Source organism: Ictidomys tridecemlineatus, chromosome 2, assembly GCF_052094955.1.
Source record: "Ictidomys tridecemlineatus isolate mIctTri1 chromosome 2, mIctTri1.hap1, whole genome shotgun sequence".
Lineage (NCBI taxonomy): Eukaryota > Metazoa > Chordata > Mammalia > Rodentia > Sciuridae > Ictidomys > Ictidomys tridecemlineatus.
Window position 1 is genome coordinate 173980913 of NC_135478.1, and position 20678 is coordinate 174001590.

A 20678-nucleotide genomic window follows, 5' to 3' on the forward strand; every position below is an offset into this window, starting at 1 on the left:
AATTACAGCAGACCCACACCAAGACACATGATAATGAAAATGACTAATACCGAGAATAAAGATAAAATATTAAAAAGAGAAAAAAATCAAGTTACATATGGGGAAAACCAATTCGGATATCAACTGATTTCTCAGCCCAGACCCTCAAAGCTGGAATGTCCTGCAATAATATATTTCAAGATCTGAAAGAAAATGGATGCCAACCAAGAATTTTATATCCAGCCAAATTAAGTTTCAGATTTGAAGATGAAATTAAAACATTCCAGGATAAAGAAAAATTAAAAGAATTTACAACTAGAAAGCCTACACTACAGAGCATTCTCAACAAAATATTCCATGAAGACAAAGTGAAAAAAAAGTGAAAATCAGCAAAGGGAGGATCTACACTAAAGTGACATTCAACCAAATGAGAAACTAAGACAAATCAAAAACCATAAATAAACCAAAATGATAGGGAATACGAATCATATCTCAATAATAACCTTGAATGTTAACGGCCTGGACTCATCAATCAAAAGACAGACTGGCAGATTGGATTTAAAAGCAAGACCCAACAATATGCTGTCTTCAAGAGCCTCACCTCATGAGCAAAGACATCCACAGCCTGAAGGTGAAAGGATGGGGTTTCCATTCTCATTTCAGATAAAGTAGACTTCAAACCAAAGTTAATCAGGAGAGACAAAGAAGATATTTCATACTTCTTAAGGGAAGTGTATATATATATATATATGCAGTACTTAACAGTTGTAAATATTTATGCCCCAAACAATGGAGCATCTATGTACAAAAAAAAAAAAAAAAGCTCTTCTCATTTCAAGAATTAAATAGACCACAATACATTAATACTGGGTGACTTTAACACACCTCTCTCACTACTGGACAGATCTTCCAAACAAAAACTAAATAAGGAAACTATGCAACTTAATAATACAATCAATAGTTTAGACTTATCAGACATATATAGAACTTTTCATCCATCAACGAGCAAATATGCACTCTTCTCAACAGCACATGCTCCTTCTCTAAAATAGACCATATCTTATGCCACAAAGCAATCTTAGTAAATTAAAAAAAAATTTAAAAACCCAGATAAAACCCTGCATTCTATCAGATCACAATGGAATGAAATTATAAATCAATGATAAAATAAAAATAAAAAATAGAAGCTACTATAACAAATGGAGTCTACATAATAAACAATTGAATGACAAATGGATAGTAGAAGAAATCAAGGAGGAAATTAAAAAAAATTTAGAAGTCAATGAAAACACTGATATAACATATCAAAATCTCTGAGATGCTATGAAGGCAAAACTAAGGGGAAAGTTTATTGCATTGAGTGCATTCATTAAAAGAATAAAAAGTCAACAAATAAATGATCTAACACTAAATCTCAAAGCCCTAGAAAAAAAAACAAATCAACACCAAAAGCGGTAGAAGACAGGAAATAATTAAAATCAGAGCTGAAATTAATGAAATTGAAACAAAAGAAACAATTGAAAAAATTGACAAAACAAAAAGGTGGTTCTTTGAAAAAATAAATAAAATAGATAAACCCTTAGCCACCCTAATGAAGAGAAAGAGAGAGAAAACTCAAATTACTAAAATACAAGATAAAGAAGGAAATATCCCAACAGACACATCTGAAATACAGAAGATAATTAGAAACTATTTTGAAAATTTATGCTCTAATAAAATAGAAAATATTGAAGACATCGGCAAATTTCTAGAGACATATGACCTACCCGAACTGAATGAGGAGGTCATGCATGATTTAAATGCACAATTTCAAACAATGAAATAGAAAATGCCATCAAAAGCCTACCAACCAAGAAAATCCCAGGACCAGATGGATTCTCAACCAAGTTCTACAAGACTTTCAAAGAAGAATTAACACCAATACTCCTCAAAGTATTCCATGAAATAGAAAAGGAGGGAACCCTTTCAAACTCATTCTATGAGGCTAATATCACCCTGATCCCAAAACCAGACAAAGACACATCAAGGAAAGAAAACTTGAGACCAATATCCCCAAATGCAAAAATTCTCAATAATTCTGGCAAATCACATACAAAAGATAGTGCACCACAATCAAGTGGGATTCATCCCAGAGATGCAGAATTGGTTCAACATATGTAAATCAATAAACATAACTCATCATATTAATAGTCTTAAAACAAGAATCAATGATCATCTCAATAGATGCAGGACATTTTCATGTTCAAAACATTAGAAAAACTAGGGATAGTAGGACATACCTCAACATTGTAAAAGCTATATATGCTAAATCCAAGGCCAGCATCATTCTAAACGGAGAAAAATTGAAAGCATTTCTGCTAAAAAACTGGAACAATGTCCTCTTTTACTCCCTCTATTCAACATCATCCTTGAAACTCTATCCAGAGAAATTAGACAAAAGAAAGAAAGAAAGAAAGAGAAAGAGAGAGAGAGAGAGAGAGAGAGAGAGAGAGGAGGGAGGGAGGGAGGGAGGAAGAAAAGAAGGAAGGAAAAGAAAAGAAATTAAAGGGATACAAATAGGTAAAGAAGAACTCAAACTATTACTATTTGCTAATGACATGATTTTATATCTAGAAGATCCAAAAAATTCCACCAGAAAACTTCTAGAAGTAATAAATGAATTCAGCAAAATTGCAGGATATAAAATCAACACCCATAAATCAAACATATTCTTATACATCAATGATGAATCCACTGAAAGAGAAATTAGAAAAACTACTCCATTCACAATAGCCTCAAAAAAAAAAAAAATACCTCGGAATCAATCTAACAATAGATGTGAAAGACCGCTACAATGAAAACTACAGAACACTAAAGAAAGAAATTGAAGAAAACCCCAGAAGATGGAAAGATCTCCCATGCTCCTGGATAGGAAGAATTAATATTGTCAAAATGGCCATACTACCAAAAGCATTAGACATATTTAATGCAACTCCTATTAAAATCCCAATGACATTCTTCATAGAAAAAGAAAAGGCAATCATGAAATTTATTTGGAAAAATAAGAGACTCAGAATAGCTAAAGCAATCCTTAGCAAGAAAAGTGAAGCAGGAGACATCACAATACCAGACCTTAAACTATAGTACAGAGCTATAGTAATAAAAACAGCATGGTATTGGCACCAAAATAGACTTTATAGACCAATGATACAGAATAGAGGATACAGAGACAAACTCACAAAATATGGTTATGTCGAGCAAACAAAGTGCCAAAAACATTCACTGGAGAAAAGATAGCCTATTCAACAAATGGTGCAGGCAAAACTGGAAATCCATATGTAGCAAAATGAAATTAAACCTCTATCTTATCACCCTGCACAAAAATCAACTCAAAGTGGATCAAAGACTTAAGCACTAGAACAGAGACCCTGCTCATAATAGAAGAAAAAATAGACCCAAATCTTCAACACGTTGGCTTAGGATCTGACTTCCTTAATAAGACTCCTATAGTGCAAGAATTAAAATCATGAATCAATAAATGGGATGGATTCAAACTAAAAAGGTTCTCTGCAAAAGAAACAATCAGTGAGGTGAATAGAGAGCCTACAGAATGGAAGCAAATCTTTACCACATGCACTAATCTCTAGGATATATAAAGCATTCAAAAATCCTAACACCAAAAAAAAAACCCACAAATAACCCAATTAATAAATGGGCCAAGGAACTGAACAGGCACTTCATAGAAGAAGAAATACAATTGATCAACAAATATATGAAAAAAAATGTTTAACATCTCTAGCAATTAGAGAAATACAAATCAAAACTACTCTAAGATTTCATCTCACTCCTGTCAGAATGGCAATCATCAAGAATACAGGCAACAATAAATGTTGGTGAGGATGTGGTAAAAAAGGTATACTCATGCCTTGCTGGTGGGACTGCAAATTGGTGCAACCACTATGGAAAGCAGTATGGAAATTCCTCAGAAAGTTGGGAATGGAACCACCATTTGACCCAGCTATCTCACTCCTTGGTTTATACCCAAAGGACTTAAAATCAGCATACTATAATGATGCATCAATGTTTACAGAAGCTCAATTCACAATAGCTAGACTATGGAACCAACTCAGGTGTCCCTCAATAGTTGAATAGATAAAGAAAATGTGGTATATATACTCAATGGAATACTACTCAGCTTTTGCCAGTAAATGGCTGGAGTTGGAGAATATCATGCTAAGCAAAATAAGCCAATCCCACAAAACCAAATGCTGAATGTTTTCTCTAATATGCGGATGCTAATTCACAATAAGGCGGGAGGCACTAGGGAAGAATAGTGTTACCTTAGATTAGATAGAGGGAAGTGATGGGAGGGAAGGGGAGGGAATGTGGGGATAGGAAAGATAGTAGAATGACACAGACGTTATTACTGTATGTATATATGTGACTACATGTATACTCAGAAAAATGAGAAATTATGTCCCATCTATGTATGATATATCAAAGTGCATAAATGCATTCTACTGTCATGTATAACTAATTAAAACAAATAAAATCTTTTTAAAAAATTACTGAAGAAATATTAATAATGGAGCACAGAAAGAAAATATATCAAAATGAAGCACAGAAAGAAAAAATGAACAGAAAATCAATGAACTTTGGGGCAACAAGTTATCTAATAGATATGTTTGAAAAGGAAGAAGGAGACCAAAGTAGTTAAAAAAAATAATGGCTGAAAAATTTTCAAGTTTGCTAAAATATATACACCCACAGATCAAAAAGGACAAACACAGAGAAAACCATACCACAGCATATCAAAATCAAAGTATGGAAAAGTCAAAAAATCTTAAAAGCAACAAGGACAAAAGGCACATTACATACAAAAGGGGAAAGAATATCCAGCCACTGATTTACCTGAAACAATGCAAGGCAGGGCCAGAATGTAGCACAACAGTAAAGTGCTTGCCTCCCATGTGTGAAGCTCTGAGTTCAATCCACAGGCACAAAAAGAAAAAGACAGAAAAGAAAAGAAAGAGAGAGAAAACACCTAAATGATTCAAGGCAAAAGATAATGGAATCACATCTTGAAAAGAATGAATAATATCAAAAATGAAAAACTGGCCAGCCTAGGATTCTATATCTAGTGAAAATACCTTTAAGAAAGAAGACTTTTTCAGAGAAATAAAAGCTGAGAAAATTCAGCAGGAGTAGATCTGTATTTCAAGAAATGTTAAGAATTTCATCATGCTGAAGGGAAATAGCTCCAGATGAAGACTCAGATCTAAACAAAAAGAGCAACAAAAAATAGCCAATTTGTGGGAAAATATAAACTACTTTTTTCTGGGGTTTTACTTTCTTTGAAAGATAACTGAACACTTTTCTCTCTATATTCCCTTTAGCCCAGTCCTAAAAGCCACTAAGTGGAGCCAACCAGAGGAAGCATCCATGCAAGGTGAGGGGTACAGAAGGAGCCCAGGAGGCCCAGAGCAGGGCATCCAATTAATTGAGGTGGAAAGGGCAGTATCCCTCCAATGGAGCAGCCTGGCACAGAGTTCCGGAGCCCAAGAAGTGTTAGAAGGTTGTTCTCAAGGAGGAATACCCCCAAATGAAAAGTTGGAACCCAAATTGGAAAAGGAAGGCAACTAAGGAAATGTGGTTCATTGTGGGTTACTGGAGCCCAAAACAGGTTATATCCCAAGAAGACATCTACCCAAATCTAAATCCTGAGTCACTAAGAGGATACACTGAGAAGAAGAAAACATGATCATGTCTGTGTGCTCTGGTAAAAATGCCTAAGGTAAATCAACTCATGCAGAAGTATTAAAAACACACCCAAATAGAGAGAATTCACAATAAAACTTTCCTAATTCTTCATGTCAAGGTAGGTCATGAAAATTAACGAAAGACTGAGAACCTGTTCCAGACTGAAGGAAACCGAGGAGACCTGACAACCAACTGCAACATGTGTCCTGAGCTAGACCCTTTTGCTAGATCATCATTGGAATAACTGAGGAACCCTGAATTAGGTCTAAGGAATTTGAAAATTGACTTTAAGAGGAAAACATGTTTATAGGAAATATATCAATAATATTCCAGTGTTGTGACATAGTATGTCAGAAACTCATTCTCAAAATTTTAGGAAAAAAATTCTTTGTAACATACTTGAAACTTTTCTGCAAGTCTGAGATTGTTAAAATTTGTTTTTAATTGTGCTGGGTAAAATACAACTGACTATTTAAAACAAATACAATAAATTATATTGTGAAGTTTATAAATATATAGAAACAAAATATATGACAATAATAGCTAAGAGCACAGGAGAGAGGAAATAAAAGCACACTGTTGTTAAAGTCCTACATTATATATAATATGGCATAAATTCTTTGAAAGTAATCTGTAATATCTTAAAAATACATAATATAAACCCTAGGGCAGCAATAAACAAAGAAACATTATCAGTCAAGGCATAGGAGTTTATAGAAAAAAGAGAACAGCTTCACAAATGTAAGAAGAAATGTGATACAGCTTAGAAAATCAAGAATGACATACTAATACTGCCATATTAATATGACATAAAGAGAAATCATAGGGTTAGAATCATAGACTTTATTACCTAAAACTTTAAATTTCTGTTATCAAAGGACTCCACAGGAAAAATGAAAGCCTCAAGTTTGGGGAAAATAATCTCTAAATAGATTCCAGACAAAGGGATATGATTATCAATATATAAAGAGCTATTACAAAAACTGTTGGTATTTTTAAATATATACTTCACAAATTCAGCCTTATAGAAGGAATATCCTATTAAACTGATGACAGAATCAGTCTTTTTAAAAAAGAGCTATTACAAATCAGTATGAAACTTATAGAAATTTTTACTGAAAGACAAAATATGAGCTGTTAATTTGTAAAAATAGAGAATAATGGTCAAAAATACAATCATCCTAATTCCCAAGATACATATAAATGGTAATATTATATAGTATATAATTAATTCATACAAACCTGTAATACTGCATTTTCGGGTAACTGTGAAATATCAAATTCCATAGACTTACTCTTGAAAACAGCTTCAGAGAGACTTGGTTCAAGAGAAGCAAATTCTTCAGAAGTTTTCATTTTTAACCTTTTTTTCCAGTTTTTCAGCTCAGATTCATGTTTTAATATCTGCAATGAAAATAATTAACAAATTCCATGGATTTGTCATAGATATCAAATAAGATGATAGCACAATGTTTAACATAACAACAGCACCAACCTAACATTATTTATTATCCTTGCTATTAAATAAATTAAAATTTTCTATATGCATGTTTAATACTCCCTGAACCACCAAAGCTTACATTACAGATCATTTGTCTTAGGTGTTATACAACATTGGCACAGGCAGCCACCTTAAAGATCTGGTCTACAGTAGAGGAAGGAGAATAGAGGGAAGAAAGAGGGGAGAGAAAGAGAGGTATACTAGGGACTGAAATGGAATAAATCAAATTCCATGCATGTATGATTTTGTCAAAATGAACCCAACTATTATGTATAACTATAATGCACTAATAAAAGAAAAATTCTCAATCCATTGAAAAAAATTTGAATCTAGCCTCCTCTTTTATAGATGAAGAAACAAGCCCATAAAGTGAAGGTGCTGGTAATAAAAGGGCATGGAAGGGAGGTGTTTAGCAGAGAAATAGCAAAAATAAATAAAAATTTAAAAATAAAAGGAGGGGGAGTCAGAAAGAAATTATTTGCAGATTTGCCTGATTTATCATTTCAGGAAGTCTACATTATTACTCTGATACATTCCTGAAAAATGTGTAATAAATATAAAATGCTAAGGATAAACTAGCATTTCACACCCATACACATGCAATTTCCATGTAATTAATATATATAGAGAGAATATAAATAAATAAATAAATAAATGTATTTATCAATTAGAGTCTAAGGAAAAGCACACATTGGAGGGCCAACACACACAGATGTTCCCTGCCTCTGCTCCCAGCACATACCTGTCATCTCACTCTACTTGAATATAGAATGACTGTTTGCCAAGAAATTATATAACTAGAAGAAAATTCCTTCTCTAAACACCCAATTAACTATGTAATACAGATATATATTAAGAATAATATTAAATTACTCCTCATACGATATGTACTCTATATATCAACTAGAGTGTGCAAAACATTATGCTTGGTGTATAGGGAAGATTGTGAGAATACTGCCTGCTCTCAGGGACATTCAGCTTAAGGAAGGATATTAAAAAAACAGGGACTGACCGGTCAGATACAGTTACCTACTTTGCCACAAGATAATTAGTGATCAGGCTTAGAAGACAATGATCAAAACACTAGATTAATACACAAAGTGGTAGAAAGCACTGAATGAGCAGACACAAAATGGTACCCAAAGGTATCCACAAAAGGCAAAGGCTAGAGGTCAGCCTACAAGAATGACAGCCCAATACCCATAGATTATAAATGCTAAAGAGCCAGAACTGTGCTTTAGCTTTTCAATATCCTCCACAGACTCTAGAGCTGTTTCAAGCATACATGAGTAAAAAAAAGATCTCATATGCTATTCCTGTGTGGTATTGTCAATTTTAACATCTGAACCACTTTTGTGTGAATAGGGGCATTGCTCATGCCCTCCAAGGGGCAACCACAAAAGAGAGAGATTTGATTTAATCCTCTTTTTCCTCTTTATCCTTAGTATTTCAAAGAATATTAATAAAATATTGCCTACTAAATAATATAACTACAAAAAATTCTAGCCTGATGCTAGTAGTTACTCTGAACATTCTTAAAAAAATTTAAGTAATGATATAATGATAACTTAAGCGAATTAGGGTGTTTTTATGCTTAGAGATGTTATCTTGAGTCCTCTATTTCAGTTCCTAGTGGGTGTTCCAGTTAAGAATGATTCTTTAAACTTGCCAATTTAGTAATTTAAGAAATCATTTAATGTTAAGGTTGTGATTTATTAAATTGAATGTTGAAAAAGAATAAATAAATAGCAATTTAATCTTATCTAGAAAAGGAATAGATTGATTCAACTTCATCATTTATTTCTCCAAATCATATTAGTTTCTCTTCCACTTCAGACATCTACCTATCCAAATATTTACTTAGTTTCTTTATCAATAAATATAAACAAAATGTTAAAAGATTGTTTCTTGATTTTCATAGTTCAAATTAAACAAAAAAATCAGAAATATTTGGGATATGATGATAATGAACTTAAAAATTTTAAAACAGAATATAAAAAAATGAAAGAGTAAAAAGAAATACTTTGAATAACTGAAGTGGAATTTAAATTACTATATTATTAAAAGAGCAAGAAAACCAGCAAAGTGCAAAATATGAAGGATTTTAATATTTTCTACATATAGCATTATTATCTGAGGCAATATACTATAACTAAATCAGATTCTTTAAAAAATTAAGTTTTCAATATACCATACCAACTCCTCTTCTCTGATTTTATTTCTAATTCTTACAATATCCCGCCATTTTGCAATGAAATTCCTTTGCCTGTGATCTTGGAAGATCTTTTGTATCCGTAATATTGCACCTGAAAAAAATTAATAAAGTCCTTATATAATTAAAGCTGTTTCAAAAAGAATCCAAATGATTCAATATTCTGTCATGCTTATGAACCAATGTTGCATCTGTTGTTTTTTCTTGATTTTAATGACACCCAAAATTAATTATTTGAAAGGATTAAAAAGTGCTCTGGGCTGAGGATGTGGCTCAAGGGGTAGCGCGATCACCTGGCATGCGTGCAGCCCAGGTTCGATCCTCAACACCACATACAAACAAAGATGCTGTGTCCGCCGAAAAACTAAAAAATAAATATTAAAATTTCTCTCTTTCTCTCTCCTCTATCTCTCTCTTAAAAAAAAAAAAAGAGAGAAGTGATTTTCCAAAAAAAAAAAAAAGTGCTCTGCTCCTGAGACCTTATGAACCTGTAAACTTCACCTTTGCCCTTAGAAATATGAATATTTGCATAGAAATGTGAAGATATGTATCATTTCTTTTAAAACAAATCTATTTCTTATAAACCAGAACTTCTAAAACTTATTCATAAGAAATGCAATCATGAGGCAGTATTCAGACCCAATGTTTTCTAATTTGTTATATGCTATAATTATTTGATTAAATGGATTGTTTTATACATGTTAACCAGGGATCCAAAGTCCAAAAGGGCCAGGAAGGAGGACAACAGCAGCAAGCCTGGAGATACTGCCCTCAGAAGACTGCATTCATATTCCTGTTTGTAATCTAAATTGCAGCCAACTATTTTTTTCCACAGGAGTTAAGGCCTAGTTTTGGTTTTGTTTTTATAATATTTGGTTTGGTTTTTGTTTTGGATTTTGTTTTGTTTTTCTTTTCAAAAAATGTTGATGTCTGGATTTTACTTGACTACTTCTGACACTCAAAAACTAAATTTTTTAATTTGTTGAATATTGTGCAAATAGAGCAAAATGTGTTACCAGTTTTCAAAATCACAGTTAGAATTTTATTTTTATTTCATTGATTGATTGATTGTACTGGAGATTGAACCAAAAGTGCTTTACCACTAAGCTCCATCCCCAGTATTTTTTAGTTTTTATTTTGAGACAGAATCTCGATAAGTTACCTACAGCTTCGCTAAATAGCTGAACCTGTTCTCAAATTTGTGATCCTCCTGCCTCAGCCTCCAGAGTCACCACGTAGTCACTATCCACACAGTAATTTCGTCCTCAGATTTAACCTCTTCAGAAAGCCTAAAACTCATCTAGTTTGGCTAATTAATAGTTCTCAAATTGAGCTAATCTAACTCAGAAATGAATAAGCTTTTATCACTGCATATCTGTTCAGTTCACCTAATTAATCATCTACAGGACTACTCTTTTCATTCTGCTTAAAGTGTTGTGGTTCAGTATGGAGAGCTGAATCACACAAAACAATTTTAAGCTCAGCTCCCAAACAGAGGAACAAACAAAACCAGATCTCTCTACCATGTTACTTCAGTGATCTTTTCAAGAATAATTATCTGGGACAGGGTTGTGGCTCAGTGGTAGAGCGCTTGCCTAGTGTGAGGTACTGGGTTCGATCCTCAGTACCATTAAAATAAATAAAAGTATTATGTTCATCTACAACTAAATATATATATATATATATATATATATGCATATATATATGCATATATATATATTTTTTTTTAAAAGAATAATTATAAATTTCAACACTTTTGAATGGGCACATAAAATGATGGCTTGAAAATCAATTATTTAAGGCAATAAGTTTTTTTTTTTTTTTTTAATTTTTTATTTTTTTATTGGTTGTTCACAACATTACAAAGCTCTTGACATATCATATTTCATACATTAGGCAATAAGTTTTTCCATTTATTTTAATTTCAATGCCTTTTGTTTGAATTACTTTCCACCAAAACACAGTTCTATACATTCAAATACTTAGGTTGATTTTAGTTTTTACCCTTTAAGTTATAACAAGTACAAAATAAAAACATTTTGTGAGAAATTATTATATTGTTTTATCAGAAACTTATTTATATACCAATATATTAGATTATTTATATAGCTTCTAAATTACATCAGCTTATAATATTTCAGACCTTTAAGGCTTTATTATACATTATATAAATGTACCATAAAATACTTAAATATTGGGGCTGGGCTTGTAGCTCAGTGGTAGAGAGGTACAGCGCTTGCTTAGTACATGAAAGGCAGTGGGTTTGGTTCTCAGCACCACCTAAATATAAAGGTATTGTGTCCATCGACAACTAGAAAAATTTTTAAATACTTTAATAATTATTATTTTATGTTTTTGTCCATTTTATTTTTAAAAAAATATTTATTTTTTAGTTTTAGGTAGACACAATATCTTTATTTCTTATTTTTATGGGAACTGAGAATCGAACCCAGTGCCTCACATATGCTAGGCAAGCACACTATCCCAGCCCCTTTTTGTCCATTTTAAAGCCACCATTTTGAGAATCATAACTTGGGCTTATTATTTGGGATTCCTGATAATTCTCAAACAAGATTTTAACTTTTTTCATGATCAAGGTATATGAACTAAGGATAGGGCAGGAGGAATAACATCCTGAAGGGCCACAATGTAATTGTAACTGGGATGTTTTTAGGAGATTGGGAGGTGAAAGGTACAAAAGGCAAAATAGACAAGAGAGAGATTTAGAACAATAGAAGGAAGATGCAGCAGTGACAGAAAGCCTAAGAAAGGGAAAGAAAAGTGAAAAGAGAAACATAAACCAGGAGCAAAAAACCATCACAAGAATAGGGAGAGGTGTTGAGACATAGAAGAAGTAGCCTAGAAGTGGAAAGAGAAAAAAAATGATAGAGGCCATCCCCATTCTCATGTACAAATTAAATTGCTTTTACTACAGAGCTCACAATTCCTCCAAGACAGGAATTTTGAAGATAGTTACCACCTACCATTACAGCCCTGTGAAATTCTAGTTAGCCAATTAACTAGATCCTTCATCACATTTATGTTAAAACCTTCAGGGGATCCACTCTGAGAGGTACAGACAACAACACAAAAGGAAATGATTTTGTGATTTGCACAGTCATATATGAGTCAGTACTAGAGAGCAACAACAACATCGGAGCAAAAGGCTAGAATTCTTTACCCCTACTGGGGGGGGGGGGGCAGGCAGGAGTGGAACCAGGGATTGAACTCAGGGGCACTCAACCACTGAGTCACATCCTCGGCCCTATTTTTTATTTTATTTAAAAACAGGTCTTAACTGAGTTGCTTAGCACCTCATTTTTCCTGAGGCTGGCTTTGAACTCATGATCCTCCTGTCTCAGCCTCTCTAGCCGCTGGGATTGCAGGAGCGGGGATTGAAGGAGTGGGGATTGCAGGCCGGAAATACCATGCCTGGCTACCATTACTCTTAATTAAGAGAAATTATTTTTCTTTAAGCTTTCTCATATATAAATTAAATTAACTATTTGTAAAGAATATATAGGTCTCCATAAAAGTAGTCAACTTTGATATCCACCTATAACATACTAGTTCTTTACTATGTAAAAAGATAATAAATCCCTATTTTTATTTATATATTCATACACCAATACACAGGATTTAATTTTAAATATTCCTCTTTTCTATTATAATAAAATCTTTAAACAAAATGTCATTAAGTATTCTGAATTAATGGCTCTACCTTAATTTTATGACAATAATACAAACCATGCTAAACTGTAAGTTTACTGATTCTCTGAATAAGTAAATTAAAAAATATATTGTTATCGTGTAAGGATTTACCTTGAAATTTTGCTTTTTGATTTTTTGTATAAGAGTACCATTGATGAAATAAAAATTTTTTAAGTTTAGAATCACAATAAATTATTGCTTTTTCCATCTTTTCAGCTAGGGTATCCTCTACATTTATATGAGGCATTGTTATTTCTTTCCAAGTCCTGCAGGCAGAAACACAGAAAAATAACATTTTGATGTCAGAGCAATCCGTTAGTAAATTCATTAAATAGAAAAAGAACTAGCACTTCCTTTATTCTCCTCAAAATCACAGCATAGAAAGAAAATTCTATACATTTGGGTGACCTGAAGAATTTCTAATGATTACAGAGGATAACAGAAGTTATATGGCAGCCTTATTTCTTTTGGGATAAGATAAAGAAATCATGGAATAATGTCATGTTAGGATAACTTCAATTTCCCAAAATAATTGTATAATGATGATTTAAGAAAAAAGGGAGCAGTGGAATGAGACGGACATTATTACCCTATATACATGTATGATTATAGTACCTGTGCAACTCTGCAACCATATTCAGCCAGAGGAAGGAGAAGTTGTGCTCCATTTGTGTACAATGTGTCAAAATGCATTCTACTGTCCATGTATAACTAATTAGAACAAATTTAAAAATTAAAAAAATTTAAAAACAAAAAAGGGGGATCCAAATTCCAAAACATATGTGTCCCCAAGGATTTCAGGTAAGTGAATTGTGGACCTGTACTATCTGTTTATAAGTTTTATTAAAAAAAACACATAAAATACAAAAGTTATATCTCAAAGAAGTAAAAAATATATTTTGACCAAATATATTCTGATTAAATATTTTTTTAAATATAACATAAAATGATAGGGCTGGGGTTGTAGCTCAGTGGTATAACACATGCCTAGCATGTGTGAGGCACTGGGTTTGATCCTCAGCACCACATAAAAATAAATAAATAAAATAAAGGTACTGGGTCCATCTACAATCTTAAAAAAAATGTTTAAAAATGAAATGGTAGAAACATGCTTAAATAGAAAAAATCAGCACAACTGGCTAAGAGTGAGTTTTTCTTTATGTGGAGAATATCATGAATAAAAACACAAAAAGAAATAGTATATAAAATCACATTCTTATCAGAAAAATCACATTCTTACCTAAAATAGGTCTTTACTAAATGTCCAGTATAAAAGGTGCATGCTTTTATCATCAATTCTGGAGTCGTCTAAAATAAATAAGTAATTGAAATAAACATTAGACATAAGTGGAATACACAGTTTACCTGAACAAGATACACAAGGAAATGAGAACAATGATTGCCTCTGGGGAAAGAATCTAGACATCTGGGAGAAAAGAATGGACTGAAAGAACTATATATCACTTAAATATTTAGGAATTTTATTATGTATGCCTAAAATCTATTTTTTAAAAGTTAGAATTGCAGATTAAAATTATCCTTTTACATCTCACTTTAAAGCATTTTAATGTATATATTATGGCACTGTTATTATTAGCTATATTTATAAAAGAATAAAACTGCAGTTCTACTGGTCACTATTAATTAAGACTGATTTTGCTTATCAAGGATATGAGATTCTCTTCCTAAAAAAAAAAAAATGTAAAAAAAGTGTAGGAATGCCTCACCAAGCAGGAATAAGAAAACCATATAAATTAAAAGTCTAAAATAACCCAATCAATAAATGGGCTAATAAAGTGAACAAATACTTCACAGAATAAGAAATACAATAGATCAACAAACATGAAAAAAAAGTTCATTCTCTCTAGCAGTTAGAAAAATGCAAATCAAAACTACTGTAAGATTTCATCTCAGTTCAGTCAGAATGGCAATTATCAAGAATACAAGCAACAATAAATGTTGGCGAGGATCCGGGAAAAAAGTACACTCATACATTGCTAGCAGGACTACAAATTGGTGCAACCACTATGGAAAGTAGTATAGAGATTCCTTAGAAAACTTGCAAAAAACCACCATTTAACCCAGCTATCCCACTCCTCTGTCTATACCCAAAGGATTTAAAATCAGCATACACTACAGTGACACAGCCATATCAATGTTTATAGCAGCTCAATTCACAACAGCTAATCTGTGGAACCAACCTAGATGCCTTCAACAGATGAATGGATAAGAAATGTGGTATATATACACAATGGAATATTGTGGGGTCTATCCCACAATAATATAAAGAAGAATAAGATTATGGCATTTGCAGGTAAATGGATGGAGCTGGAGAATATTATGCTAAATACAACATGCCATACCCAAAAAACCAAAGGCTGAAGTTCTTCTCTGATAATCAGATGCTGATCCATAATGGGGGTGGGGGTAGGGAAGAAGATAGGAACCTCGGATTGGGCAGAGGGGAGTAAGGGGAGGGGAGGAGGTGTGGGAATAGGATGGACAGTGGAATGAGAAGGACATTATGATTATACTACCCACGTGATTCTGCACCATATATAGCCAAAGGAATGAGAAGTTGTTCTTCATTTGTGTACAGTGTGTCAAAATGAATTCTACTGCCATGTATAACTAATTAGAACAAACTAAGAAAGAAAACTTTCTTTTTTTAAAAAAAGAAAACTGATTAATATCTAAATGTATAGGTATTTGTATAAGAATATTTGAAAGATTAAAGACAGTGTTAACTGTAGAACATAATGCATTAAGAAAATTCTTATTATTAAGGGCCTCTATAATCTAAATAAATTGCGGTATCACAATCTTAACATCATCAGTTTCAATAGAACATACAATGAATCATTTTATTTCATATGAGAAGTTTTCATATACCCAGATTTTCTAAAACTTCAATAGCTTATATTACAGCATTAAAAGAAAATATTTTGAAAGTTATTTCATCTTGGATTGATATATTTATTTCATTCTTCATTTTGTATTAAAATTACCTTTTAGCTAATGTTTCTAGTTTTGGGGAACTAAATCATTATATAGTTTGTGATGACTATAGTAAAATAAATTATATATAAATTTTTTAAAAATCTAAACTGTGGAACATGTGAAAAGAGTTGAAAAGCATTTGTTTTTGATGGGCACCTACTGTGTGCAAAACACTGCTATAAAGGCAGTTGCTGAGTGGTGAGAATATTGACAGTGGAAATAAAACCATGTGAGGGCCAAGTTATCCAGGCTTATGCCCAATAATGGTTGCACTTGGCCAAAAGTTCCACTGAGCTACACCAGAGTCAACACATGCCTTATCTCAAGTGGAGGATAGGCCTTCCTGAGTTAGAACCCTCACTGCCAGATGATTTCAACCACATTCATTTAATCAAAAAGTAGACTCATTTTATGACCTATACTATTTATTGTAAATATTTATATAGCACTTTGCAGGTGATATCATCTTAAGAGGATCAGGGGTAAGAAACTTAGGGACCCATAGTAGAGTTAAACAAGTGCAATTTACTGCTACCACTTATCCCCTTACTGGTTTCATCCTCCTGCTATTATATCCCCAGTAATCCTACAGATGTGGCTCAGTGTCCCTGGGTTCAATCCCCAGTACCACAAAAAGAAAAAAAAGCACATTTTCTGAACTAAGAGAAAATACAGGAAGTGAAAGTTTATTTCAATAAAGAGATCAATAGTTTTTAAAAGAATGAAACAGATAACCTAGGAAAGAATGATTAATTTATTAAAAATAATTAGAAGTTCAATGGAAAGTATCACTAAGAGATTATGCAGAGGGCTGGGATGTGGCTCAAGCGGTAGCGCGCTCGCCTAGCATGCGTGCGGCCCGGGTTCGATCCTCAGCAGCACCACATACCAACAAAGATGTTGTGTCCGCTGAGAATTAAGAAAAAATAAATAAATGTTAAAATTCTCTCTCTCTCTCTGTCCCCCTCTCTCACTCTCTCTTTAAAAAAAAAAAAAAAAGAGATTATGCAGAAGACGGATTTTCAGGCCTTGAAGACAAGGTACATAATCTTGAAAATTTAGTCAGCAAAAACAATAAGAAGAAACCATGATCAGAATGTTCAGGAAATATGAGACAACATAAAGAGACCAAATCTACATATTATTGATATAAAGAAAGGAAATGATATAAACTAATGGCATGCATAACCTGTTCAGTGAAATAATATCAGAAAATTTTCAAAATCTTGGGAATGAGAGGGAGATTCAAATACAGGATGCATTCAGAACCCTAAACATACTAGATCAAAAAGATCCTTTCTGAGACAAATTATAATTAAAATGTCTAACATACAAAACAAGAATAGAATTTTAAAAGCTGCAAGAAAAAAAAATGTCAGATTACATTTAGAGGTAAATTAAGCAAATCACCATTGATCTCTTAGCCCAGGTAAAAGCCCGAAGGCCTTGAAATAATATATATCAAGTTCTGAAAGATAATAATTGTCAACCAAGATTAGTTTATCCAGCAAAGCTATGCTTGAGAACTGAAGACCAAATAAAAACTTCCAAGATAAGCATAAACTAAGATTCCATGATGACTAAACCAGCATTATAGGAAATTCTTAGAAAAATACTTCATGCAGAAGAAAAGCAAAACAAACTTAAAAGAGAGAAAATAAATAAATCCCACTGGAAGAATAATTTTTAAAAGGAGAGTAAAGATAAAATAAAACTTTAGAAAAAATCAAAATGGGCCAGGCATTGGTGTACATTTGTAATCCCAGTGGCTCAGGAAGATGAGATAGGAGTAGCCAGCCTCAGCAGTTTAACAAGGCACTAAGCAACTCAGTGAGACCCTATCTCTAATAAAATAAAATAAAAGGGCTGGGGATGTGTTCCATGGCTGAGTGCCCCTGTGTTCAATCCCTAGTACCCCACCCCCCCAAAAAAAGATCAAAATGACAGGAAATAATCATCTCTGTAGTAACATGAAGTGTAAATGGCCCTGACTTTCCAATTAAAAGGCAGAGTGGATTAGAAAACAGGAATCAATGATATGTTGTTTACAAGAAACTCAGTTTCTAAGCAAAGTCATACATAATCTGAAGATGAAAAGTTGATATACCATGCAAAAGGAGACCAAATGCAAGCAGGAGTAGCCACTCTCATATTTGAAAAGCAAACGTCAAGCCAAAAGTAATCAGAAGAGCCAAAGAAGATTACTTTATACTGGTAAAAGAGTCTACCCCACAAAAAGATACAATGATTATAAATATTTATGCCCCTAATATTGGCACAGTTACATACATAAAATAAACACTACACATTGTAAAGTCCTAGATAGACTCCAATACAATAACTGGGTGATTTCAACACACCTGTCTCACCAATAGATAGGTCATCCAGAACGAAACTTTGTAAAGGATCTTTAGACCTTAAAAAAAAAAAAAGAATACTATCAATCAAATGTACCTATCAGATAATTTCATCCATCAACAACTGAAGTTACTTTTTTCTCAATTGCACACGAACCTTCTCCAAAATAGATCATGTTTTGGACACCAAGCAAGTCTTAACAAAAAAGAGGGAGAGAGAATTCCTTGCATCTTATCAGAAGTTAATGAAGTAAAATTAGAAATCAATAATAAAAATAAAAAATAGAAACCATGTTTATACATGGAGATTGAATAATATACTTTGTAATGAGAAATGTTTCAGAGAAGAAATCAGGATAGATGTTTTAAAAATTTCAGAAACAAACAAGAATAGAGGTACAATATATCAAAAGCTCTGAAGGCAGTTCTAAGCGGAAAGCTTATAGCACTAAATGCCTACATTTAAAAAAGAAAAATAAATAAAACAGAGAGTTCCCTACTATCTAAGGTTACATCTCAAGGTCCTAGAAAAGCAAAAACAAATTAATTTCCAAACCAGTGTAAAAACAGGAAAGAATTAATATTAAAGCTGAAATTAATGAAATTGAGAATAAAAAAATTACAAAATGTTTTGCCATCTTTTGCATCACTGTGACCAAAATACCCAACAAGAATAACTTATAGGAAGAAAAGTCTACTTAGGGATCCTGATTTCAGAGGTGTCAGCCTGATTCCATTGCTCTAGGGCCAATGTAAGGCAGCCCATTATGGGGAAAGGGCCCAGCAGAAGAAAGTCATTCAGTTCATGATGGGATCAGTAAGCAGAAAGGGAAAGGGGCCACAGGGAAAATGCATCTTTCCAGGGCAGACTCCCAGTGACCCACCTCCTCCAGCCATGGCCAACCCACCTCTAGTCAATACCCATTCAGTCCATTTATACTAAGGCAGATTGATTAGGCTTCAGCTCTAATAATCTTATTGTTTCACCTCTGAATATCACTTGCATTAATGGGAGTTTTGGCGAGACACCTCATATCCAAACCATAATACAAAGAATCAATCAAACAATGAGCTGGTTCAAGATAAAACAGATTAATAAGTCCTTAGAAAAACTAACCAAAAAAGAGAAAAGACCCAAATCAACAAAAGTAGAGATGAAAAAGGATAAATCAACCAGGGACATTACTGAAATTCAGAGGACATTTAGGAACTATTTTGAAAACTTATATGCCAATAGAATAAAAAATATAGAAGATAATTGAAAAATTTCTGGACACATGACTTACCCAAATTGAAACAAGAGGATATAGAAACCTAAACATATCAATACCAATCAATGAGATTAAATCACTAATAAAAAGCCTCCCAACAAAGAGCCTGGGATCAGATGCTTTCACAGTTGAGTTACACCAGACCTTTAAAAAAGAACTAAAGCTAATCTTCCTCAAATTATCCCATGAGACAGAAAGGGGATGAACCATCCCAAATTCATTCTATGAAGCCAGTATCACCCTGATACTAAAATCAGATAAAACATGTCAAGGAAAGAAAACAGAAAGTTTCTTAGTAAAATATTAGCAATCTGCATTTAAAAACATATTAAGAAAACGGTATATCAGGACTGAGTAGGTTTCATTCCAGGAATTCAATTTTGATTCAACATATGCAAATCAATAAATATAATTCATCACGTAAATAGAATCAAGGGGGGAAATTACATGATTATCTCAATAGATGCAAAAAAATCCTTTGACAAATTCCAGCACCTAGTCATGTTAAAACTAGGCAAAGAAGGAACTTCCTTCAACATTGTAAAGGCTATCTACAACAAACCCAAGGCCAACATCATACTGAATGGAGAAAAGCTGGAAATATTTCCTGTAAAATCTTGAACAGAACAGGATGTCACTGTTCCCACTCCTATTCAATATATTTCTTGAAACTCTATCTAGAACAATTAGGCAAGAAAAGGAAATTAAAGGGATACAAATAGAAAAAGAAGAAGTCAAATTATCTCTGTTTGCTGATGACATGATTCTGTACTTAGAAGATCCAAAGTACTCCACCAAAAAGATTTTTGGAACTAATAAACAGATTCAGCAAAGTAGCAGATTATAACATTAACATATAAAAATCTGTAACTTTCCTACACTCCAAAAATGAATCAGCTAAGAAAGAA

The 20678-nt window shown here is 32.9% G+C and overlaps 1 protein-coding gene across 1 annotated transcript in view; it reads right to left on the minus strand.

The window, feature by feature from the left end:
* Positions 1-20678, minus strand: part of Fbxl13 (F-box and leucine rich repeat protein 13) — a 208680-nt gene that overhangs the window by 167623 nt on the left and 20379 nt on the right. The window contains exons 4-7 of the mRNA XM_005319523.4: positions 14383-14450; positions 13254-13408; positions 9416-9525; positions 6961-7122 (exon numbers count right to left, since the gene is read on the minus strand). Of these exons, the coding sequence (XP_005319580.1) occupies positions 6961-7122; positions 9416-9525; positions 13254-13408; positions 14383-14450 (495 nt within the window). The remainder of the gene's footprint in view (positions 1-6960; positions 7123-9415; positions 9526-13253; positions 13409-14382; positions 14451-20678) is intronic.